General features: G+C 39.5%; 1 protein-coding gene across 1 annotated transcript; it reads left to right on the forward strand.

Annotated features, from left to right (window-relative positions):
* Positions 1 to 4,437: 4,437 nt before the first annotated feature.
* fibinb (fin bud initiation factor b) lies at positions 4,438 to 6,752 on the forward strand. Its single transcript, XM_059975985.1, has one exon. It carries the CDS (start codon positions 5,680 to 5,682, stop codon positions 6,361 to 6,363), a length of 684 nt encoding a protein of 227 aa, XP_059831968.1. The 5' UTR covers positions 4,438 to 5,679; the 3' UTR covers positions 6,364 to 6,752.
* Positions 6,753 to 25,493: the final 18,741 nt, after the last annotated feature.

A 25,493-nucleotide genomic window follows, 5' to 3' on the forward strand; every position in this document is an offset into this window, starting at 1 on the left:
ATTTTGTTCAATCATGCAAATCAAACCAGAGGTTTGTACTTCCCTCACTGAAAACATTTATCTAGTTCTCTCTGTTATCTGTTGTTGTTGGCACATGAGCCTTAATGAACCATTCATTGGTCAGTGAAATTAAAATATAATGCTTATCTAGATAATATAATAGCTGCAATAGCAAACTGTGTTCTAATTAAGATCTTTAAAACATGTGTTGAAATAATTTGATATAGAATTAAAATATCAACTTCTCCTATTTAAAAAGCCCTGTGATTCTGGAATGAAAGAAGCATTCAGTTTATTTGTGTATTCACAAAGTTATGAAAGCATATTCAGCACTTTGCTGTGTATATGCCTTTGCAATATATCAAGTTCTAAATGTATTCACTGCATTTTCCCTATTTCACTATTGAGATATATAGTAAAACACTTAGGTGTATGAGGAAAAAAATGTGTTAAACAATTGTTTTGCCTACATTCGGCCAAGCAATACATATTTATATGTTACTAACTCCTGCTTGCTTTCTCTGGAGAATAAAAGCACATCTAATGGCTAAATAATATGCATAAGGACAGTAGGCAGGGAGTTTGTACTCACTAAGAATTTAATTCCTATTTGGTCAAGATTTAGAAGCCCAAGAGCTGCTAAACCAATTTTGAAACCACCTAAAATTTGACTCCATTGAGTATCAGATCAAAGTGTTGTGAAATTTCCCGCTTCAAGAACTCTAACAATACTCCACTCTAGATTCTTTGGGCAAATACACTGGATTTATAGTCCATTTGGAGTGTGGTTGCTAAGTAGAAGTAACATCATACAATGATCAAGTTGCAGTATAACCACAAGGAGACGTACATGCAGAAGAAATAGAAAGGATAAATAAGCCTCAGGCATATCTTTATTGGTACTCTGCTTTATTAACATGGCACTAGAATACACCACTATACAGTGTAAGTAGATTTATTATTGATGGCAAAACTTCTTAAATATTCCATGAGTTCCAATAGAAAATATAGCTCATAATGACATCCCTCTTTTATTCGTCATCTTCAGGAAATTAAATGTCCCAATAGCAGTTCACAAGTCAAGGTCTGCATAAAAACACCTAGATATAATAAATGGATGAGAACATAAATATTTTAAAAAATAAATTCTTTTAAACTGAACATCATTGTTTACCTCTAGCTGTTTTTAAACAGTGATGAGAGGCTTTTGTTTTAAACAGCCCCAAACGTTGTGAGGTAAAGGTACTCTAAAATTACAAATGGTTGGAAATCCAAAGGTGTTTATACCAAAATGATGAAGGTAGGTGATATATGCCCAGCAAAATGACATAGAACTAAGAAGAAAAGTTAGAGATAAAGAACTTTCCATTCACTTACAGTATGCCCTTTGTCCTCTGGGTGATGGAGGCCTTAGTCAATTGCTGTAGATATCCTGTAGATATTGTTGATGATGAAACTGGCAAATATTTGAGCTTATGGTGAAATTCAGATAAAACAGATGGCTTTTTCCTGGAATCAGATTTGATTTCTGCTTCAATTGCGTTCACAAAGACAAATGTGTTAAATTTCTTCCGTCTGCTGATTTGGGCTTTATGGGCAAAAGTAATCATGAGTAACATGATTAATCATGAGTAATCATGAAGCGAGCAATGCACAATTGAATACTCAGCTTTTGTCTTGCTCTGGTAACCACAGCCCTTCTGAGGCTAATTCAGCTGAATTGCGGTTTATTATTAATCTTCATCACCTAAAGAAATTCCAGATGCTGGAATCTAGAACAAAAAAAAAGAACACTATAAGATACTCAGCAGTCAAGCGACAGCCATGGAAGCAGAAGGTGTGAACTGGTGTTTCAACTGTGAGACTCATATCTGGACTGAGAGGGAACAGGAAAAATTGCCGGCACAGTCTGTCCCTGGGTATCAAATGGGTTCCATTTTTACAGGTGTCCTTAAGTTGACTTTGTTCATAAGTCAGATGCTACATAAAAAAAAAATCAGTTGATGTGGTAGCATTCCTCTACAGTATTTTAAGGAGTGGCATTAAAACACACAAGGTTATTAAGAAATAAGAACTACTAAAAGTGGGAAGAGACAGGAAACTAATTTTGCCATTCTAATTGAAAACAGAGGAAACTAGATTTGCCAGCTGTATAAAAGTTTGGTTAGGTTAGGCCACACATATGTGCACTTCTGGTCACCTTATTACAAATAGGATGAGGAGGCCTTGGAGAGGAAGCAGAGACATTTATCGGGATACTACCTGGATTAAGGATATGAGCGCATGTAGACAAACCTGGAATGTTACCTCTGAAGTGACAATGAATGAGGTAAGAACTGAAAGAAGTTTATAAAATTATGAGATAAGGTAGACAATCAGAATATTTTTCCCAGGGTTGAAATGTCAAAGAGACGAGGGCATGGTTTTATGGTGAAAGGGGGTAAATTTAAAGCAGAGGTACAGGCAAAGTTTTCTTTCACACAGATTGAAGAATGTATTGCAACAGGTGGTGGTGAAAGCATATACGATAGTGGTGTTCAAAAGACACTTAGATAGCATATGAACATGCAGGGAATGGAGGGGCAAGATTCATGAGCAGGGAAATGGAATTACTTTAATTTTGCATAATATTTGGCATAGACATCATGGGCTAAAGGGCCTATTCACATGCTGAACTGTTCTATAATCTATTTGTAAGAGAGTATGTACATCAGACTTCTGAATTTAATAACATTATTGGAGCTTGTTCACATGTACAGGTGTCCATAAATTGAACAATTATAATCTGGGGATGGCTGGTATGTAAAGGTACGTAGTGTAGTAGGATAAATGCTGGTATGTGATATTTAGAACAAGATGGCAAGAGGTTGATGGGCAGATGGAACCAGGTGGAGAGCGGTGATAAACAGTTAGAACCAGATGGATGGAGGGCACAGGAGGGAGGAAGAAAGGGATCAGAAACTAGGTGAATGGGCGAATGTGTTCAGGAGGACAGCACCAGGACATGGGCTACCTGAAATCGGAAAATACTGTTATTGCATGTAAGGTACCCATGAAAAGTCGTGCCTCCAATTTGTTTTTGGCATCTCTGTACCAAGTGAAAAGTCCAAGGACAAACAAGTTGGTGTGAGCAAGGGAAGGGGAATTAAAATAGCATTCAATTGGAAGCTCAATATGGCCATTGTGCAGAGAGTTACTCCACAAAACGGTGAGTTGATCTGCACAATTTCACTAATATGCTCTCTTCTCACATATTAGGCCTGCCCACCTGGTTTTCTTGATCTTTTCTCCCCTGCCCCCCACTGTCTGCCCATTATGTCTCTCCTCATTTTGCTCCACCTTTCACCTTCCAGCCTCTGTCACCTCACCCCTCCCCCAGCTGGTTCCACATGCCCATCATTTCCTCCCCATCTGGTTCCACCAATCTGATACTAACTTCTTAGCCCGCCCCCATCCCTCATGCACTGCTATACACTGACAGTCTTTCTTGATTCCTGTCCTGACGCAGGGTCTCAGCTCCAAACATCAGCCTGCACCTTCTGCCTGTGCAAATGTTGTTTGACTTGCAGAGTTCCTCCAGTGTTCTGTTCTGAATGTCACTTCTTTCGATAGATAATGAAATTCTTTCTTGCTTGAAAAAACCATTTGACTGCTATTCATATGCATGAATGTTGCTTGCATTTTTATGTCTGATATCCAGGTCTTTCTTGACAGGAACATTTACTGCTTCATTTTCGAAGGAAGTGTGAATGGGTTTAAAGAGCAGTCTTCACCCAGCAATGCAGTTTTTGGTGGATGAAAATGTGTTGATGTAGAAACTGCATATACTTGGATCTTCAAACTTCGAAGCAATTTTATTACCCAAGTACATATATGTCACCATATACAACCCTGAGATTCATTTTCTTGTGGGCATGCTCAATAAGTCCATAACAAAATGATAACCATAATAGAATTAAGAAAAAAACTGCACCAACTTAGGTGATCAACCTCTGTGCAAAAGACAACAAACTTCGCAAATACAAAATAAAGACATAATAACAAGTAAATAAGCAATATACATGCTCATTTATTGAATTCCTGAGGAATTTTCGTTGTTATGCATTGGAACTCCCTCAGAGAGTTTACCCGTTGATGCCCACTTCAGCAAGCAAAGCCTACTTGCTGTTACATTATGTCAAAATCATCTTTCTGACACCTGAGACATGTGACACATGTGTCCAAGTGCCCTGGGACTAAATATTCCTGGTGGACCTGAGGTGAACCGGGTTTCTGAAACCTTTTTCATACCTGTCATTTCACCAAAAGTAATGACATTGCTTTGATAGAATTGAAATTATTATCACAAAAGAACAAAGATCTGCTTTCCAACTTCTGGTTTATTTCATATAAGTTACTATCAAATCATTCGGAAATTATTTTGCATAGGAGAAAAAAGTTAGGAATTATAAAAGTCATGATCATATTCTGCAACATGTTGATACGTGGAAAGGAAACGCGGGATTAGATTTCAACACTTCTTTCAGAGAATCATCACTGAGAATTTAATTAGGTTTATTCGGTTTAGGGCAGAACAGTTCAAATAGAGCCTTCAATTTGTCTGCTTTTGTTTCCACAGACACTGACTGACCTGCTAAGCGTGTTCAGCATTTTAAATATTTTTTTAGATATATAGCAGAGTTGTCGGGGTCTATAGCGAATAAAGGGGCAGCTATCAGTGGGTGTACGTCAAACGGGAATATTGTTATATAGCAAATGTGGTTCCATTCGAAGCCATAATCCAGTTTTTGATTCCTCTTTACAAATCTTAAATTATTTGACAAGCTTACTTTTATTTGGAATAATTAGCAAGAGAAATGAAATGAGATCCTTTTCTCGCACCGGTGTTGTCTGGATGGGTATACGTGATCCCCACGGTTGCGCTTGTGAAGTAAAAATCGGTCTATGTCCCTATTCATACAGAGTAGCAAACTTTTTTATCGCCTACAGAAACGCGGTTTGATATCGCGTGCTGGAAAAAAAAAGATTAAATAAATTGGCAAAAAATGTCTGGATTTCACCGTGCAGGAATCATGACTGTGCCGTATTTTCTCCATTCGGTAGCTGTAGAGTTTTAATAACTGACCGCGCTAGTCATGGCGTTGAGGACTAAGCTGATTCGGAAATGTCCGAAAAGAAATTGTTTTGTTCATTGCGTTTTAAATCTCCCTGTTCCTGTATGATAGGTCAATTCCACGGTAACAGTCACTGGTTTCGGTGCTTACCCTGTGAACTCAGTCTGAAAAAGCACAGTCGCAACAAAAAGACTTAGCGACTTCTCATTTAAAATATAAGTCACCATGATCCCCGCGGAGAGGTGACAGCAAAAATGCCTGCGCCGTCTCCCGAGGGACCATAAAACGGAGATGTGGTGCTGCTGCCAAACAGCCCTCGCAATCCAGATGCTGGACTCCTCAGAGAGATTGATAGACGCAGAGCACGTCATCTGTAATGTTCATATATTTCCTCATCTGTACTGACGACTGATCAGAAACATGCTGCAAAAAGAGACGCGGAGAGAAGGGGATTTAAAAAAATAACGCTCAACTCAAATTACACCTTATGGCAGGATCGCCGAGGAATCATTGGTCGGAGACGGGAGCGGAGAGTTGACGGGGATTTCCACTGGGGGGTCCTACAATGGAAAAAAATTGTTTCCGAAAAGCCTCAACCGTCTTTCCTTCTGAACTGCGTACTGGATTAAAGATGCTGCGTCTTAACGTGATCTACATCAGCCTCCTATGCTCCCTGTCGCAAGCTTTTTACAGGGGACCTCTGCACCCAGAGATGTCCAACGGCACTTTTCATCATTACTTTGTACCGGATGGGGACTACGAAGAAAACGACGACCCTGAAAAATGCCAGATGCTTTTCCAGGTGTCCGACGATCGTAGCTGCGGGATTGAAGCCGATCTGGAAACTTTTCTCAAAGAGGAGATGACCACCATCAAAAGACAAGTGGAAGACGCGGCGCGAGTCTTGGAAGGAGTTGGGAAAAATATCGCCTATGATCTGGACGGGGAAGACAGTTATGTAAACTACCTTCGCCGGGAAGCCGCGCAGATCGGAGAAGCTTTCTCGCATTCGGACCGCTCTCTGGTCGAGCTGGAGGTGAAATTCCGACAGAGTCAAGAAAACGAGGTGAGGGAAGTGAACAAGATTAACGACGAAGTGGTGAACATGCTGTATCACACCAGAGAGATTTTGAGGGAGACGCGAGAGATCTCGTCTGGGTTAAAAGATAAACACGAACTTCTCACCCTAATCGTCAGAAGTCATGGGACAAGGCTGAGCAGACTGAAGAATGATTTTATGAGAGGCTGAGATCCGTTTGACCACAATGGAATATCTTCACCCGTTCTCCCGTTCTCTAGTAATAACATTTCATTACTTCTGCAGCATATTTATCAAAATATATTGTCGTAATGTGAGATCTGACGGGCAACATGTGTAAATGATCCCCTCCCCCAACTTAATATTGCATATAAACTAATACAGCATATCAAGTCGGTTTGCGACCAGCGTGGCTATTTAAAGCGAGGAGGTTCATAAACGTGATCCTGTTATTCTGTCGATTTTTTTCAGTGTTTGTTGAACGTTCATTGCTACGTATGTTTGCCGCCTTTAAATATATACCTATGTGTCATTTCAAACACCGCAGGCAGGTACAAGTATTTTAATACAAAAAAAATAAAAGTGTTTTTTTTACCGCAGCATTGCTTAGGGTAACCGTCAACCGTGTCGTTTTAAGTGAGTCTAAGAGAAATACAATGAGTCCTTTTTGGTTCCTGAACCCCAATATCGATGGATTTTTTTTTAAATTAGAACAAATTTGAGACATTAGCAACCTTCATTTTAGCTGCCATCTGAGGGGTTTGAACAGGTCATAAAAATGAATATATATTCCACTACTCGATTACAACAATCTGACAGGTTTGATTGATGATATGCTTTAAAGTCTGGATTTGCCAACAATTTCCGCTCTACACTCAAGAGGTGAAACACACCAAGCCCATATCGAGTTAATGTTTGTTTTCTGAGCGAGTCTTGTGGTTGGAGCTTTTGAAGTTTAAAGATATTTTGGAGGAGGGGGTTGCAGATTTAAAGTTTAAATTTATGAACAAAAGTTGAAAAGCGTGCTCTTTTCAATGATTCAGAAGACGGAATTTAGCAATATGTTGGATCCCGAGTCCCAACACCGCCTGACGTGACTGAATCCTGCTGTTAGCCGCAGGCGGCGCTGTGACCGTCGACTCTATGAAAGTGCTGGCTCTTCTGCTGACTTCAGTTTAGAGCAATAACATTATAACGGAAAACAGCCAGGTTCAAGGGACCATTTTAAGTTAAATTCTGCTCCTTGTTTCAAAATCGATTTTAAAGAGGATTTCTACACATTAAATATTTTTATTTAATTACATGGTAAAATTTAACACATACGGTACACTAATATTTAACGCAAGGAAAATAAATGGGATTATAAAACAGGCCTAGCGGTGAGATATTGAGCAAGTAACGATTACTGTTTATTCTGAGTTAGTGTCGCTTTGGCTTTTAAACTTTAAAAAATATTGCTGGATGGTAAACCATTTTTCTTTGTTGCAGGATCTTAATTAAGGTTCCGTCTGGGGAAACCCGTTTATTGGTAGAATTAATAGCATTTTTTACTGAGGCTTAAACGTTAGTAAAGGATACTTCAACTTTTCTTACACCAATAAATAGTCAATTGCAGGAAACCTACAGTTAAAAGTACGAATATAGCAACATATGAAATAGTTTATGGTGATCTCAGTACAAATAATATAAATCTAGTTTTAATCTAAATTCTTCGCCACTCTTCGGCATTCCTTCCAGATCAAGGATGGCCGCAACGATAAAATTAGGCCAGCTAGTCAATCGAGTCTGCTTCGCCATTTCATTTCCTACTCAACCTCAATCTCCTGCCTTCTCCCCGTAACCCTTTATGCCCCGACTAATCAAGAATCAACAAACATCTTGCTTTCACTCTGATTTTCTGGGTTCTTACATAATGAGAACAATCTTGAAATTGTAGACTCGTCCACAGGTGAGGCAGAAGTTCCGTTCCTTCTACACGTTCTCAATCGCACCCCGATTGCTCCTTCTCCACTTTGAAAGGAATGGGAACAGAGATTGAATGTGAGGTGGAACGAGGGAATTGATCCAAGGAGACTTTGAGTTTATGCTTTATTATTTTTAATCTCCTCCGTCCCTTTGTTAATCTTTAACCATGTCACAGCTTGGAATAGAGTATCCTGATTGTCCGATGTGAAACATGGCAACTGACATGGCCTAGATGACGCTGCATGCTTAGCGTCAATTGAACCCAAGTGCCAGAGATATTGGTTTAGGAGAAGACACTGTCTTTGGTTCGCCTTTCTTTCCAGTCCATTAAGATCGTGCTAACACAGTTTCGGTGCTAAACGACACTAACGTTCTTACAAGAGGCTATCTCGAGTCGCTTAAGTTTGTTTCAAGTCGAGTATAATCCCAGTCAGTAACTTGGTAGCTACATAGTCATTATATTGGTTATTTTGAAGGAGCAAGAGTTGACAATCATATTGTACTTAAATCAACAATGGTAGGGGTTGATTGCTACCAGGTAGTTGACTTTCCCTGCTGCGTTCATTCCGCTGCGATGCACGTTTCCCAGCATCGAACTGCCTGTGAAGGCCAGGTCTCATCAGGTATTCTTCGTGTCTACCACTGTTTTCTCTAATAACATGGACAATAAAATACTAACCGCAATAATAGAAGTTCGCGAAATTAGTTCGCCGTCGCAGGGCCGATTTCAGTGCCCACATCCTCCCGAAAAGGGCTTCACGCGATTTTCCATTAAATAATGTGTATTTTGGAGTTCGAATGGAGCTTATTGCTCTGACATTCACTCTGTCGTGAATGGGCTTCCAAAACATATTCTGCGTCTGTGTAAAATTGGCATTAGATGGCCTCATGTCGATGGTCATGTTCATCCGTCGGTTTATTCCTAAATGTAATCGAGTTCGTTGTAATCTTAATGGCAACAAAATGACGGTCCAATGCAACCGCCGCTAATGGCACCCGCTTCCTTCTAATTGGTGGTAATCTCTCCTCTATCAGATGCCCGTCCTCGGGTTGCCGGCATTCCTTCAACCATAATGTGTGTTTAAATCTCTTCACCGTGTGATTAATTTTCCTCAAGTAAATTAGACCACATCCATACAATTTCAGAATAACCACGATGAAAGTCGCGGCATATTCCCTGGTACATATTGGCAAAAGAACTCGACAAAGGGAGAAGAATTTGAACCAGCTCCAAGTTTTGATATGTACTTTTCAATTTTTTTTGTTGGAAAAAAATAGCACGAGGAAGAGGAGGCCCTGGTGATTTCTCACGGGCCCGAATCCACGGGAATGTCTTCAGCAAGATAAATCCGACATGTTCTGCATCATTAGGTTAATGAAGCTTTTGTGGTTTCCTGTTCACGGTATGGAAAAGGAAACTTTCTAATTAATTTATAGTCCAAATATGAACCTAGTTAACAAAATCCTTACATTGACTATATTTTAAGAATAGCACAAACAGACTATATGATTATAATAGTTCAGCATAGGCGTTATTATAGTTATAGAGATGGGAAATGCCTGGGAAATGCGGAAAAATATATCTTAAGGTATAATAGTCCCTAAAATGACTACAGAAAAAAATACCTGCGCTCCAATTTCTAAAGAAGGTTGCAAGGATATATTTACCAGTAATACCTGTCCAAATCCTACGTTTGCCACTAATGCCTCAGATATATCTACTAAATGCTTCCACGCTGGACAGTTGCAGACGACAATATAGCAGTGGGGTAATGGGGTAGTTACGTACATTTTCATATGTTAGCAAACTATGTCTAAAACATTTCAAGTATTTGACATGGAGATTAACTCGAAGTTTAAAGTAACTTCTCGTTAAGATCTAGATCAATCGGGAAACTACCGTTATCCATTCTTTGCCAATTAGCAAAAACCGATGGCAATGAGGCAGAATTCTTTTCTCAGAGAACATCGCTGTTGAATTTATTGTCTCCTCAAAAGCTTTACGGAAATTACTCCTAACATGCACCCGTACTTCAGACCTTCCGAACCGTCTTGATTTCAGGGCTGACGAAAAACATCTGTTTCCTTGTTCAAGCTTGGCCCATATCTTTTCCTTGGAAAGCATTATCTCACGTAACGTGTTCCAAGTTTGGAATCAATATGAAACAATAGCGAACGGGTTTTTTTTTAAACGACGTATGTAAACACTATAATGATACAGTAACCGTTGTATGTATGTTTGTATTCAATGCCGCCAAATATAATGGTCCGGTGCCATTTATGGTTTGGTTAATTTCTACGACTCTGGTTTTCACATTCACCCAATTACATGTTACATGCATCTGTTATCTTCTTTTGTTGCAGAAGAATATTTTAGGAACTATATTGGGCGTATTCAAACCTAAAACAGATTGAACAGAGCTTCAAATAATTGTAATTGGCGCCGCCGGCCATTGGAACAGAGGAATCAGTCCTTCGGGTGAAAGTCTAATGCAACTAGTGTTAGACTGAACGCCATGGCAGGATAACGATGGTAAAGTTCACCAATGTTATTCTGTTCGAGTTCTTTTCTTTACCTTTGTAGAAAACGTCACTTTTCCGTTGGTTCGGAAAAGTTATATCAATATATTAAAATTTACGCAAGAGGGGAAAGATCTACTTGTCACCCCTGCTCTGCTGCTGGTCATCTGGTGAGAAACGCACTAATTTCAACGCCAAAGTAGGAATAATTCAGTCCCTGCTCACAAAACAGCAAAACCAAAGTAGTGGCCAAGTGCTAAAAGGTCTGATGGGATTGCGTTGCTGGGTTCAGATAAACACTCAATGAATCGAATAACCTTGTGCGTTATCAATAAATAATAAACAACATAGTGCGGAAAGTGTTTTGCCTACATTCACTGTTTAACTAGCATTCACCGACACAGATGAACCCAAATCATTTAGCTCAGTGTAGTTACTGTGATTGTATTGTACAAAATAACTTCAAACAATGGTGATTATACTTAAATAGTATAATCACTGTAGTTTAACCGTGACGCCAAACGATCCTTTGACAAATAGAGATGTAAGATTCTATATAAAAAGTATATTCCTTATTATCCAATAGCCCACCAACCCAGCAAAAATTAAGAGCAAGCAACTTTAATTTGCGATGTAACATTCAATGTCGCTGCAGTAAATAGTTCACAAATTTAAACCGAATTAAAGAAGGGGGCATCAAGAACCTTGAATGTAATATTAAGGCATTTGAATACTTCTAGCATCTTACAGAGAAAGAGGAAATCAGTAGCATTCTCCCCGAACCGCTATGCAATAAATACTCTTGGAAAAACAAACGGGTCCTGTCGCTTTGGCTATGACAAAGTCGAAGTTAAAAAGCCTACTGACGTAGCTTCCTGGAAGATATAGCAGAGGATCAAGGGTTTAGCGGGAATGAAGAACTGAATGAACTATTTAGTTAAAAAATATTACTGGAGGTAATCTCGAAATCAGCTACTTCCCAAGGACAGATGATTTACACCCAAGATTATTGAAAAAGCTTTTAGAGATGGTTGCGGCTGTAGTTATCTTCCACATTTCTCCAGATTCTGCAAATGTTCCTGTGGATTGAAGGGTAAGCAACTGTGATTCCACTTTTTTACAAATGGTGGGTAAGAGAAAGTATGGAACTACTGAACGGTCGATCTAACAACGTGGAAGGGAAATGCTGGAATCTATTATGAAGATTGGAATAACAGAATCTTTTGTAAAGATGGTAGGATTGAGTAGAGTCAACACTGATTAATAAAAGGAAAATCATATCTGAGTGATCTGCTAGAGTTCATTGAGGATGTGTCGGCTAGAATAGTTAAGCGGGAACCAGTAAATGTAGTCTATTTGCATTTTGTGAAAGATTTCAATAAGATTTCAATATTTCCACATAGAAAGCTAATTAACAAGACAAGAACACATAGAATTGGAAGTACACTCCGTTACCCTGCTGGTGTTTAGGGCAACAGATATACGATCAGTGGCCACTTTATTAGGTACCTCCCATACCTAATAAAGTAGCCACTAAGTGTATGTTTGTGGTTTTCTGCTGCAGCAACCACCACTTCAAGGTTTGACAAGTTGTGTGTTCAGAGATGCTCTTACTGTTGCAACACATGGACATTTGAGTTACTGTAACTTTCCCCTGAGATTGAAGCAGTCAGGCCATTTCCCTCTGACTTCTCTCATTAACAAGGTTAGAACAGAACCACGGAACTGCTGCTCAATGGACGTGCTTTGTTTTTTTTTGCACCATTCTCTGTAAATTCTAGGGACCGTTGTATCTGGAAACACCGGGAGATCGGAAAGCTTCTGAGATAGGCAAAACACCTCAATCATTCCATGGTCAGTCACCTCGATCCCATTTCTTCCCCATTCTGATGTGTGGTTTGAGCAGCCACTAGGCCTCTTAACTGTCTCCGCATGATGTTATGCACTGAGTTGCTGCCACATGATTGGCTGATTAGATATTTGCATTAGTGAGCAGCTGTACCCAATGAAGTGGCCACTGGGTGTTGTTAAAATGTTCAAATATTACATTTCTAAGTTTGCTGATAATACTAAACTGGATGAGATGGAGAGCTTGAAGGGAATATGAATGAGGTAAGTGAATGGGTAAGAACATCACAGATTGAACACAATATTGAAGAATTTTAGATAAGCTACTTTGGTGAGCATAACAGAAAGGAGTATTTTTGTTGAGTAATTAGATAGCACTGGTTTTATAGGGCCTTGTTGAGTCCTGTTTTGGTCTCCTTAGAGGGAATGCAGTAACATTTTACTAAATTGGGTGGTAAGTGATTGAGTAGACTGGAGTACACTGTATAGAATTTGGAAGAATGAGGAGATTTCATCAAAACATACAGAATTCATAAAGGGCTTGATAAGCAAGATAAAGAGAAGGTGTTTCCTCTGGCCGAGGAGTCTAGGACTTGGTAGCACAGTTTGAAAACAAGGAGATCATTTAAGGCTTCTCTAAAGAATTATTTCTTCACTCAGAAGATGGTTAATCTTTGGAATTTTGTACTATGGAGATCTGTGGAAGCTCAGTCATCATGATCATCAGAAAAACAGACTGATACATTTTTCTGTATATTAAAGAATCACCTCAATAGGAAGAGGATGTTTAGTGTGGGTTTAGAGCCACAAACAGGGAATGAGGGAGGTGCCAGAAGTATACATTGCCTTATATTTATCAGGAAGATATAACATATTGAAATAGGATTGGATGATGGATGCCTAATGAGATATGAATAAAATAGAAAAGGAAATATAATAAATACTCTATTCAAACAGAAAAATGTGATAAAACTTATTATCCTGCTAGATTGCTTCTAAGCATTGCAAAGGATTTTGCAGAGATACAGCAAAGTAATTGCTCATGTATTTAATAATTTGTTAGAGCAAAATATTGTAGCAGAGGATTGGCAGATAGATAATACAGTACCCATATTTAAGGAGACTAGAGTATGCCCAGTTAAATAACAGCCAGTTTGTCATTGGTAGACAGAAATATAATGGAATTCTTATAAAAGCAGAGAGAAGAAGAATATCTAGAAACAAAAATAAGAGGTTTTCAACATGGTTGTATCATAGTAGAAAAAAGCTTTTTAACTCAGATCTGCAAATATTCAATACTGTTTTCCTGAAAATTTGTAAATCGAGTGGTACCCGTAACCATATCAGGAATGGGAAATTAACAGGATTGTTTTTCCATTGAAACCGAGAAGCCGATGGGTGAGCCAGAGATCTTTAAACTTATGAAGGTTTTTGTTGATACAGAGAGAATGATTTGATTTGTGTGGTAACAACACAACTGAACAGCATCAAATAGAATAGATGGTCACCAAAGAATCTAAAAGAGAATTCAGAAGGAAAATTCTTTGTCCAAAAGATGGTGAGAGTGTTGTATTCACTACCTCTTGCCTCAGAGGTCACATTTCATTTATGTAGACAATGATAAGGAAGCAGGACCTGTTGGAGCAGGAGATCACAGAGAGAGTTGGAGACAGTTTCTTGTGGAGTATATGTGCCCAAGTTTAAAAGTGAGTGAGGCCTATTGGGTCATGGCTGCAGAGTGGGAGATTACTTGGGTTATTAGTAACTATGCAAGAAGGGCTAATAAAAAGAAACAAGATATAAGCTGAATGGCCAATGTGTGAGTGGGCCATAGTTACAGTAGGAACTAGCACATAGCTAGAGCATTAAGAATGGATCCAGGGTTAGTGGTATGTTCTTTGTCTGAGATGTGGGAATGCTGGGAGACCCCCTCCCCCATCACCCTGATAATACATCTGCATGAAGTGCATCAAGCTGCGGCTGCTTAGAGACTGTGTTAAGGAACTGGATCTACAGTTGGATGACCTTTGGCTCATATGGGAGAAAAGGAGATACATGGAGATACTTGCCCCTAACTTGCAGCTGGTGCAAAAAAAAAAAACCCTGTGGCCATTCCCCTCTGAAATATCTATACAACTTTGGATAACCTTGAGGAAAACTACTTATTAGGGGGATCTTCAGCAACTGAATGTGGTTCTGTGGCTCAGAAGGGAAGGGTGGAGAAGGGAAGTGCAGTAGTGACAGAAGATTCCCTAGTTAGTGGAGCAGACAGCAAATTCTGTGTACATGAAAGAGAAACTCAGATGATATGCTGCCTTCCAGGTAGCAGGGTCAGGGAGCTATGGGAATGGGTTCCAAGCATTGTAAAAGGGGAGGATGAACAGCTGGAAGTTGTGGCATATATTGGTACCAATGTCACAGGTAGGGAAAAGGATGAGGTCTTAAAGACAGATTATAGTAAGTTAGGAAGAAAGCTGAAAAGCAGGACTTCAACGATAGTATTCTCTGGATTGCTGTCTGTGCCATGTGCCAGTTAGGGTAAGAATAGGATAATTTGGCAGATGAATGTGTGGCTGAGGAATTGGTGCATGGGCAGAGTTTCCGTTTTCTGGATCATTGGGATCTCTTCTAGGGAAGGCATGATGTACAAAAAGCACGGATTACTCCTGAACTCGAGGGGAACCAATGGCAGGCTGGTCAATAATCTAGAAGAGGATAGAAGAAGTTTATTTCAGATATATAAAGTGCAACAAAGTGAGTCATTGTTATTAGTAAGGAGATGCTGCTTGAAAAGCTGAAAGGTCTGAAGATTGATAAGTCACCTAAACCAGACCAGATAGACTACACCTCATGGTTCTAAAGTAGGCATCTGAAGAGATTGTGGAAGCATCAGTAGTGATCTTTCAAGAATCACAAGATTCTGGAATGTTTTCAGAGGACTGGAAAATTGCAAATGTCACTCTCGCTTTAAGAAGGGAGGTAGGCATGCAGGGGCTATATTTCATTAGGAGTTTGAGGGAGCTTGGTATGACACCGAAGATTCCAGAAAATTTCTACAGATCTTCTGTGGAGAGCATTCTAACTGTTTGCATCATCGTCTGGTGCAGAGGGACCACTGCACAGGATTGGAAAAAGCTGCAGGAAGTTGCGAACCTAGCCAGATCCATCATGGGCACTGGCCTCCTCAGCATCGAGGACATCTTCAAAAGCCATTGCCTCAAAATGGTTGCATCCATCATTAAGGGTTCCAATCATCCACATGTCCTCTTCTAATTGTTACAACCAATGAGGGGGTACCAGAGCCTGAAGACACACTCTCATCCCCACTTCATCTCCACTGCCACCAGATTTCTGAATGGACAATGAACCCAAATACACTCACTACCTCACTATACTTTTTGTCTATTTTTGTTCTCTTGCTCTCTATTTGCACTGATTTATTAATATAATTGCAAACATTGTCTTATTGACTACGATTGCAGGAGCACCAACATGCTATTGCTGAAAGATAGCAGATATAGCATAATACAGGAAAGAAATATGCGATACTTTTTGTAAAATGAAATATTCCATGTTCTTATTCATAACAGCTGTGAACTAACAGGGACTCTTAAAATTATAACTGGAACAGACAACAACTATGAATAGAAAGCAAGGAAACCAGCCAGACACTAAAGGAAAGATCAGAACTAATATTCAGTTGGAATGATAGCAAGAATACAGCTGCAAGTCACAATCCAATAATTTCCTAGACGAGATTAAGAGGAGAACTTACACAGTTTTTTTCAAAACTGAGGAAGATTTTAGGGGGCAATCAGTAACAGTGTGGCAAAACACAGATATAATTAGAATATTTAGGTAAACATTACATGTTTTTATGCTGTAATTTATTGAGATTTGAAATTTATTACCGAAAGCACTGCTGAATCAGAGGGCATATCAATGACAAAGTCAGTAAGAACAACTTTTAAAAGGTGGGATATAAAACTGTATAAAAAGATTCTCTCTGGTTGTAGAATTAGCACTGGTACCAAATTCATTGGCCAAAAGCCGCAATACTTCTTTATTTGACCTTGACACAAGACTTCATAATGTTTTATATTTAATCAGTAAAATGATATCATGCTGAGCAAGTTATTACAATAATGTGACCTCAAATTTTCTGCCATGCTAAAACTAAGGCAACCTCTAGTTAGCTATCATTTATCATCAGTTTCTCAGACAAAGTTTTTCAGTATAAATTCAACCACAATGCTTCTTTTTTTCCAAACATCTAGGTTTTAAAAAATCCCAATATTTAAAGTACATACTGCAGTGTATCTTGGGATTGCAAAATCTTTGGCTTTCTGTTTGTGGTAGAATGATGAATCCAATTAAAAGCACTCAGTTGAACAAAATGTTCCCAAAAATTTTAACCACAAATCTGACAAATATGACCTCCTACTACAGCTGAGGTTCACAGAATAATCAGACTGCAGTTCTTCTGAAAGAGTCTTTTATTCAAGTTCATGCTTATAAGAATTCATAAATCATTCAACATTTATAGCAATAGGATTTGAAATCTTTTGTAACAATAAACAAACATTTGCACTAGATAGCTTCCATCTATCGAAGTTGCATATTAGATTCTTGATGAAATGATCCTTTACAAGAATCTCAGATAATCCTGCCATGTAATTACTTTGGGTGAAAAAAATAGCCAAAGGATGGGCATTCTGCAGAAAGTGACCCCACTGCCTATCTACTAATTAACGTCACATTAGAAGTTCAATGGAATACTCTGCACATGTTTGAATGGCCAAAGGCGCACATGCTCAAGAAGTTCAATATCTTCCAGGCCAAAGCAACCAATTTAGTTGTCACCCTTTTATGCCTCTTTTGGATAAGCAGTCAAATATAAATGATTGAAAAGGTGTTGGAATAAATTATTCAGATAAGAGCAGAACCTTAGAAAAATCAGAATTGGACCGATCAGAATTACTTCATGGAGAAAGTTAAAAGTTCAAAGTAAATTTAGTATCAAAGTACCTATATGTAAAGCCAGCTGGTGGTATAGTGCATCCACACTGGACTTTGAGGCAAATGGTCCTGGGTTCGAATCCGGCCACCTCTTTGGTCGCTGAGTTAAGTGTAAAGCTAGCAACTTGGCCTTGTAAAAAAACAGATGAATGCTAAAGAAATAGCAAGGTTGCTGCCCAAGGTGCGGAGAGGAACAAACATATATGTCACCATATACAACCCTGAGATTCATTTTCTTGCAAGCATACTCAATAAAATAAGTCGAATAATAACCACAATGGAATCAATGTGGTTCCAAAGAACTTGGGCCAACTGGGTATTAAACCAGTGTGCAAGAGATAGCAAACTGTACATATACAAAAACAAATAATAATAATAATAAATAAGCAATAAATATTGAGAACATGAGATAACGTCATTGAAAGTAAGTCCATAGGTTGTAGGAACACTTCAATGATGGGGTAAGTTAAGTTGAGTGAAGTTATCCCCTTTGGTTCAAGGGCCTGATGTTAGAGGGGTAATAACTGGTCCTGAAGGTGCTGCTGTGAGTCCTTCTTCCTGATTGCAACAGTGAGAAGAGAGCATCACTTGGGGGGTGGGGGATCCACGATGATGGATGCTACTTCCCTATAACAACACTTCCTGTGGATGTACTCAGTAGTCTTTAGGATTTACCTGTGATGAACTGGGCAACATCTGACAAATTAATGATAATTCTTCATTGAAATATTTTTAGAGCAGTGGTGGAGGGGGAACCAGTAGGTGTAATATAGTTAGATTCTCAAAAGGCATTGACAACTGCCAAATGAAAGATAATTTGGAAAAAGCTCTGTCTATATATTAGATATATTATCTGCAGATAGAGAAGGTAGTGAGTAGGGATAAACGACACATTTTCAGTATGACAACCTCTAATCAATGAGGTTATCACAGGGATCAGTGCTGGGACAGTTTAAAACACATATATGTACATGATTTGGGGGAAGGAAGCAAATGTAGTATAGACATACTTGAAAGACACTGCAAAAAGAGCGAGAAGGCAGGCTATAAGGAGGATTTAAGCAGTTTACCAAGATATAATATATTTATAGTTTATATGAGTAGACATCCAGTTGGCAAATGCAATATAATGTGGGAAATTGTGAAGATAGAATGACAACACTGACTATTACATGAAGTATTCATATGTGTGCAAGAGGTAAGAAAGGAGGCAAAAGGATATCTGTGGCCCAAGTGAGGCCACACATAAAATAGTGCAGAGTTGTTCTATTCTAGATTTCTCATTGGCGGTAGTTCAGAGAACCTGGATAATTAGAGTATGGAGAAATTATCTTACGAACCCTGCTTGCAGTGGGTTCACATTGACTTCATGGGTGGTGAATTTATGGAATTCATTGTCATTGATGGTGGTGGAGGCCAAATCATTTGGTATATTGAAAGCAGAGGTTGACAGATTCTTCATTAGTGAGGGTATCAGACGTAATGGGGAGAAGGCAGGCGAATGGGATTGAGAGGGAAAATAAATCAGAAGACATCAAATGGCAAAGCAGACATGATGGGCTGAAAGTTTTATGGTCCTATGGCCTATGAGAGGTTGAGCAGATGAAATCTGAATTCATCAGCTAAACGTCAGTGATTCTGTGTACATTCCATTATCAGCAAAGCAATGAAAGCTGTTATCAACAGTGTTATCCAGCACCACTTGTAGCTCTTCTCTGTACCCTTCTTATTGGTGCCCAGTCTGTGTTTTGCCACCTGAATGGATCTAGATTTTCTTACAGCCTTCGTCTAAGAATGCACGAAAGAGCTGAATTCCAGAAGTGAAATGAGAATGCTGCCTGGACATGAGGTAGCAATTAATTGCTAGCATCAAGGTGCCCTGGCAAACCTGAAGCCAAAAGGAAACAGCATTAGAATCAGGTTTATTATTACTGAACAACCTTCAGCATTTTGTGTGTGTTGCTCTGTATTTCCAGCATTTTCAGAATCTCTTGCGTTTATTATCACTGAACACTGCTGTGGTTTGAATCAAAGTTAGCACAAATGAAGTTGGTTGTGCAAAGGGAAGTCAATCATCCCAGCACCAGATCATCACTGCAGTGCAGATATCAAGGTCCAACTATCTGTGGCTGCTTCATTAATGACCTTGCATTCATCATAATATCATAAGTGAGGATGTCTGCTGATGAGTGCACCATATTGACTTCCAATCACAACTCATCAGTGAATGAAGCAGTCCATGCCCTAATGTGGCAAGGCTTAGTTAACATTCAGGCATGGACTGTTACAGAGCACATGTCGTACATGTCACTGAAATTCTAGACAATGATTATTCCCAACAAGAGGAAATCTAATTTTAAACACTTGCTTCTCAATGACGCTATCAAGGACAAAGAAGACTGCTTTAATGACACCTTATCAACCATCCTTGATATTTATTTCCTCATCTCAAGGGCACAGTGGCTACAGTGTGTACTAATCACAGAATTCAGCTTCCCGGCTCCCTCTCCTGGTTCCACCCATCACCTACCACCTTGTACTTCTTCCTCAGCCTCCTCACACCTTCTTGCTCTAACCTCATCTTTTTTTCCAGTCCAGATGAAGGGTCAACGCCCCAAATCATCGACTACTTACTCTTCCATAGATGCTGCCTGGGCTGCTGAGTTCCTCCAGCATTTTGTGTGTGGTGTTTGGATTTCCAGCAAATGTTCTCATCTTACCCACAAAATTTCCTGTTTTGTGCACCTGGGTTACCAAAATATCATCTCCAATAAGAAGACATAAGCACGTGAGATAAAACTGAAATAATATTGCAGATAGATGACATTAGAACAAAAATGGCCAATTCTAATATAAACAGAAATTTAATTCAAAACTGATCCTAAGGACTGCCATTTATTAGAAGATAAGATGGTACATGGAGCTTCGAAAAATAGAGGGCTATGGGTAACGTTAGGTAATTTCTAAAGTACAAATGTGTAAGTACATGTTTGGTATAGCATTGTGGGCTGAAAGGCCTACATTGTGTTGTAGGGTTTCTTTGTTTCTATGAGTCGCTGCACCTAGTGCATACTGCAACTCTTAGGGCTCAATAGCATTAACTCAGCTTTACCGCCTCCACAGATGTGACCTGCTCTGCTAAGCTTTTGCACATTGTTTCTATCTTTCCGATTTGCAGCAGTTGCTATGTTCTGCATCTCACAGTTCTAGCACGTCATTTTTCCATCTGTCTTGCTCTTCTCCTTCTTCATTGACACTCCTGCGAACAGGTCAGCTGTGATTAATTGTACAGCACCAAAAGCACTGTGACATCTAGACATCCGTAGTCTCTCACAGATCCCTTCATTCCGCACATCCAGCTGTGAAGAAGCAACTTAAACTTAAATGTTAACCGTATTTCTTTCTCCACAGATGATACCTGATTTGGTGAGCATATTCGGCAGATTCTGCTTGCCCTCAGTTTCCTGCACCTTGAATGCTTTTTAGTATTCAACTTCATCCATGCTGAAGCACCAGACTTTTACTCTTCCCACGAACCTGATTTGGGGCAACTTGGCAATGTGGAGGTCAGCATAATGTAACTCCAGTGTCAGCAACCTGGGTTCAAATATCACTGCTGTCTGTGAAAAGTTTATACGTTCAACCCATGACTACATGGGTTTCCTCTGGGTGCTCCATTTTCCTCCCGTATTTCAAGGACATATAGATTAGTAGGTCAATTGGTCACATGGGTATAATTGGGTGGCTTGGGCTCTTTGGGACAGAAGGGGCTGTTACTGTGTGGTATCTCTAAATAAAAAAAATTAAATTAAACCTTTCACCATCATGCCCATTCATTCATTACTCTCACTGTAACCTTAACCGAATAACCTTTTACCATATGCACTCTCTTAAATACCAGCCTTCCAGCACCGCTATTATGAAATTACAGTGACAGGTGCATAAACATGGTCCAAAGGATCATGTCACAAAAACAAAAGAGCTGGTTGTGGATGGGCCAACCACTATTGACATAATTGGATTGGGGGTAGAGAGGGTGAACAGCTTTAAGTTCCTCAGCATGAACATCACCGAGGATCTCACGTGATCTGTGCATACCGGGTTTGTGGTAAAAAAGGCACAACAGTGCCTCTTTCACCTCAGATGGTTGAAGAAGTCTGGCATGAGTACCCAGATCCTAACGACTTCCTACAGGGGCACAATTGAGAGCATCCTGACAGGCTATGTCACTGCCTGGTATGGGAACTGTACTTCCCTCAATCGCAGGACTCTGCAGAGAGTGGTGTGGACAGCCCAGCGCACCTGTAGATGTGAACTTCCCATTATCCAGAATATTTACAGAGACAGGTATGTAAAAAGGGCCTGAAAGGATCATTGGGGATCTGAGTCACCCCAACTACAAACAGCTCCAGCTGCACAAAAGCTTACAAGCCAGGACCATCAGGCTCCGGGACAACTTCTTCCACCAGGCCATCAGACTGATCAATTCACACTGGCACAATTGTATTTCTAAGCTATATTGACTGTTTTGTTGTATATCTTACTGTACATACTATTTATTATAATTTGTACATTGCACATTCGGACGGAGGCACAACATAAAGATTTTTACTCCTCGTGTATGTGAAGGATGTGAGAAATAAACACAATCCAATAAATATCTCTCCTCTTCTATCATTTTGTGACATTTTCTGCTGTACACAGTCCTGTTTAAGCTGTTCCCCTCCCTGCCCTAAGAAAATATGTCATTGCTTCTCAAATTAAGATTCATCACGCAACTCAATAAAATATCATTCAAATATCATTCTTACAAACCCTGCAGAAGCACTTTTTCAAACTGCCTTCCAAGCTCAATTTGCATTCATCTGAGCTTCCAATCTGCAATGCAACATACATATATATTTTGCGTGGTTGTATTTTACTGAAGTACTACATGTGATTGCTATCTCATGTGTGCGACTACTAAGTCTCAAGCTGCGGTGTCGCCTGTTTACAACTGCCAGAGAGGGGTGCCGGAGTCCGTGCACTCCACCAGGGGTGGTGTGGCACGGAGTCGGTGCTCCCCCCCACCCCAGAGCTTGCACGGCAGAAGACAATCTTTGTTGTGGCCATCTGCAGATTTTGGCAGCGTTGGATGACTTGAGTTTGACCTCTTTTATTGGGTGGCTGTATCTTTCTACCGTGTACATACCATGTGTGCTTCATGTGTGTGACTCATGATACAGTGTTTTGCACCTTGACCCTGGAGTAACGCTGTCTCGTTTGGCTGTATTCAGAAGTATTCATGTATGGTTGAATGAGAATTAAACTTGAATTGAATAGAATTTGTACATGGCGCATACTGCAGTCACTGTCTGCTGAATAAATGTTTGTGGAGAATAGGGCTCACAGTAAGCAGATCAGTTTGGTCAGAGACTCATGGTGTTGTTTATGAAGCATTAGAGAGGCACATAAGCATGCAGATGATGAAGGAATATGGATTATGAGCAGGCAGATGGGATTATTTTAATTCGATGTCATGGTCAGCACAGACATAGTGGGCCGAAAGGCCTTTTCCTGTGCTGTATAGTTTTATGTTCTATGAATATTTAATGTTTTTTTTTCATTACTGGTCATCCATCCAGGACATCAGAAATTTAATTCACAATCAATTAGTTGTGAAAGGCTCCTGGAAAAAAAAATTAATAGGACACCCACTAAGTACATTTAATTATACCTTTTAAAATCTAAGAATTCAAGTCTAATGCCATATCTTTGAAATGCAATTACAGATGCAAATTATGGAAATGGCAGCCAATGTTCACACCATAAGATCCTAGGGGTGACTCTGGCACTCTGTGTAGTATCATTACCAGCTTATTATACGAGATAAAACTGCAATTTCCAAGTCCAAAGTAAAGTGAAAGTGCACCTACCACCCATTGTGCAAGATTTAATTGTTATGATATTGAGTGTACCCATTTGAGAGTCCTAAAGTTAAGTCCTGCCTATTAGAAAGGTCAAAAAGTTCAAAGTAAATTTATTACCAAAGTGCCTATGAGTCATCATATATAATCCCGAGGTTAATTTTCTTGCAGACTTTCATAGTAAATAGTAATAATTTGAAAGAGCACAGAGAAAATTTATAAGGATGTTGCCAGGACTGGAGGACTTGAGTTATATGGAAAGATTGAATAGGTTAGGACTTCATTCATTGGAACATTGAAGATTGAGAGGAGATTTGATAGAGGCATACAAAATTATGAGGGGTATAGATAGGGTAAATGCAAGCAGGCTTTTTCCACTGAAGTTGGGTGGGACTGCAAAAAGAGGTCATGGGTTAAGGGTGAAAGGTGAAAGTTTAAGGGGAACATGAGGGGAAACTTCTTCACTCAGAAGGCCATTGATGCCAGTGCAATGTGATGTCAGTGCAATTGGTGCATGCGAGCTTGATTTCAATGTTTAAGAGAAGTTTAGATAGGTACATGGATGACAGGGCTATGGAGGACTATGATCTGGGTACAGGTCGATGGGAGAAGGCAGTTTAAATGGTTTGGCATGGATTGAAAATCAATGAAAGACTGCACCCAACAGGCCACACAAACAATCAATGAGCAAAAGACAACAAACTGTGCAAATAGAAAAAGAAAGAAAAATATTAATAATAAATAAATAAGCAATAAATAATGAGAACATGAAATGAAAAGTCCTTAAAAGTGAATCCATCGGTTGTAGGATCAGCTCGGTGATAGGAAGAGGATAATTGGAGGAAGTTATTCCCATTGTTTCAAGAGCCTGATGGTTGAGAAGTAATAACTGTCCTTGAACTTGGTGATGTAGGTCCTAAGGCTCCTCAGCCTACTTCCTGATGGCAGCAGTGAGAAGAGAGCATGGCCTGGATGGTAGGGGTCCTCGAAGATGGATGCTGCTTTCCTGCGACAGCACTCCATGAGAATGTGGTCATTGATGGGAGGGCTTTATCTGTGATGGATTGGGCTGTATCTACTGCTCTTTGTAGGCTTTTCATTTCAAGGGCATTGATGTTTCCATACCAACCCATGATGCCGCCAGTAAATATACTCTTCACCACACAATAGTTGTTTTTCTGCAATATTCTATGTAACTCTAGAGACTGTTGTATCCGAAAAATCTAAGAAGATCAGCATTTTCTGAGCTACTCAAACCACCCTGTCTGGCTCCATGGTCATTCCGCGGTCAAAGTCACTTAGATCACATTTCTTCCCCATTTTGATGTTTGGTCTGAACAACAACTGAACCTCTTGTCTAAGTCCACATGTGTTTATGCATTGAGTTGCTGCCACATGATTGGCTGATTAGTTAGTTGCATTAACGAGCAGATGTACAGTTGTATCTAACAAAGTGGTCACTGAGTGTGCATCATGAAATTTGTTGTTTTGTGTCAGCTGTATGGAGCAAGACATGAAAATAACTATAACTAAATAAATAGTGCAAAAGAGGTCGAATGAGGTAGTGTTAAATGGTTCATGGAGAGTTCAGAAATATAATGACGGAGAAAATATCACCAGACTTAGAACTATTATTCTGCCTTGACTCATTGATCTGCAGGTCTCCATTTCCCTGTCATGCATGTAACTATGCAAATTTCTCTTAAATGTTAATCAAACAATTAGACCCACTGGCAGCTTGTTCCACACTCTCATCACTTTCTTTCTGAATGAAGAGAGAAGCCATGACCTCTAGTTCTAGTCTCACCATCTCTCAATGGAGAACACCTGCCTGCATTTACCATATCTATACCCCTCATAATTTTGTATACCTCTAACAGATCTCCACCCATTCTCCTAAATGCTGGGGAATAAGGTCCTAACCTATTCAACCTTTTTCTATGACTCAAGTCCCAGTAACTTTCTTGTAAATTTTCTCTGCACTCATTCAATCCTATTGATATCTTTCCTTGACATGTTGTAGGTAGCTGACCATAACTCCACACAATACTCCAAATTAGACCTCAGCAATATCTTACATAA

Source organism: Hypanus sabinus, chromosome 7 (genome assembly GCF_030144855.1).
Source record: "Hypanus sabinus isolate sHypSab1 chromosome 7, sHypSab1.hap1, whole genome shotgun sequence".
NCBI classification, from domain to species: domain Eukaryota; kingdom Metazoa; phylum Chordata; class Chondrichthyes; order Myliobatiformes; family Dasyatidae; genus Hypanus; species Hypanus sabinus.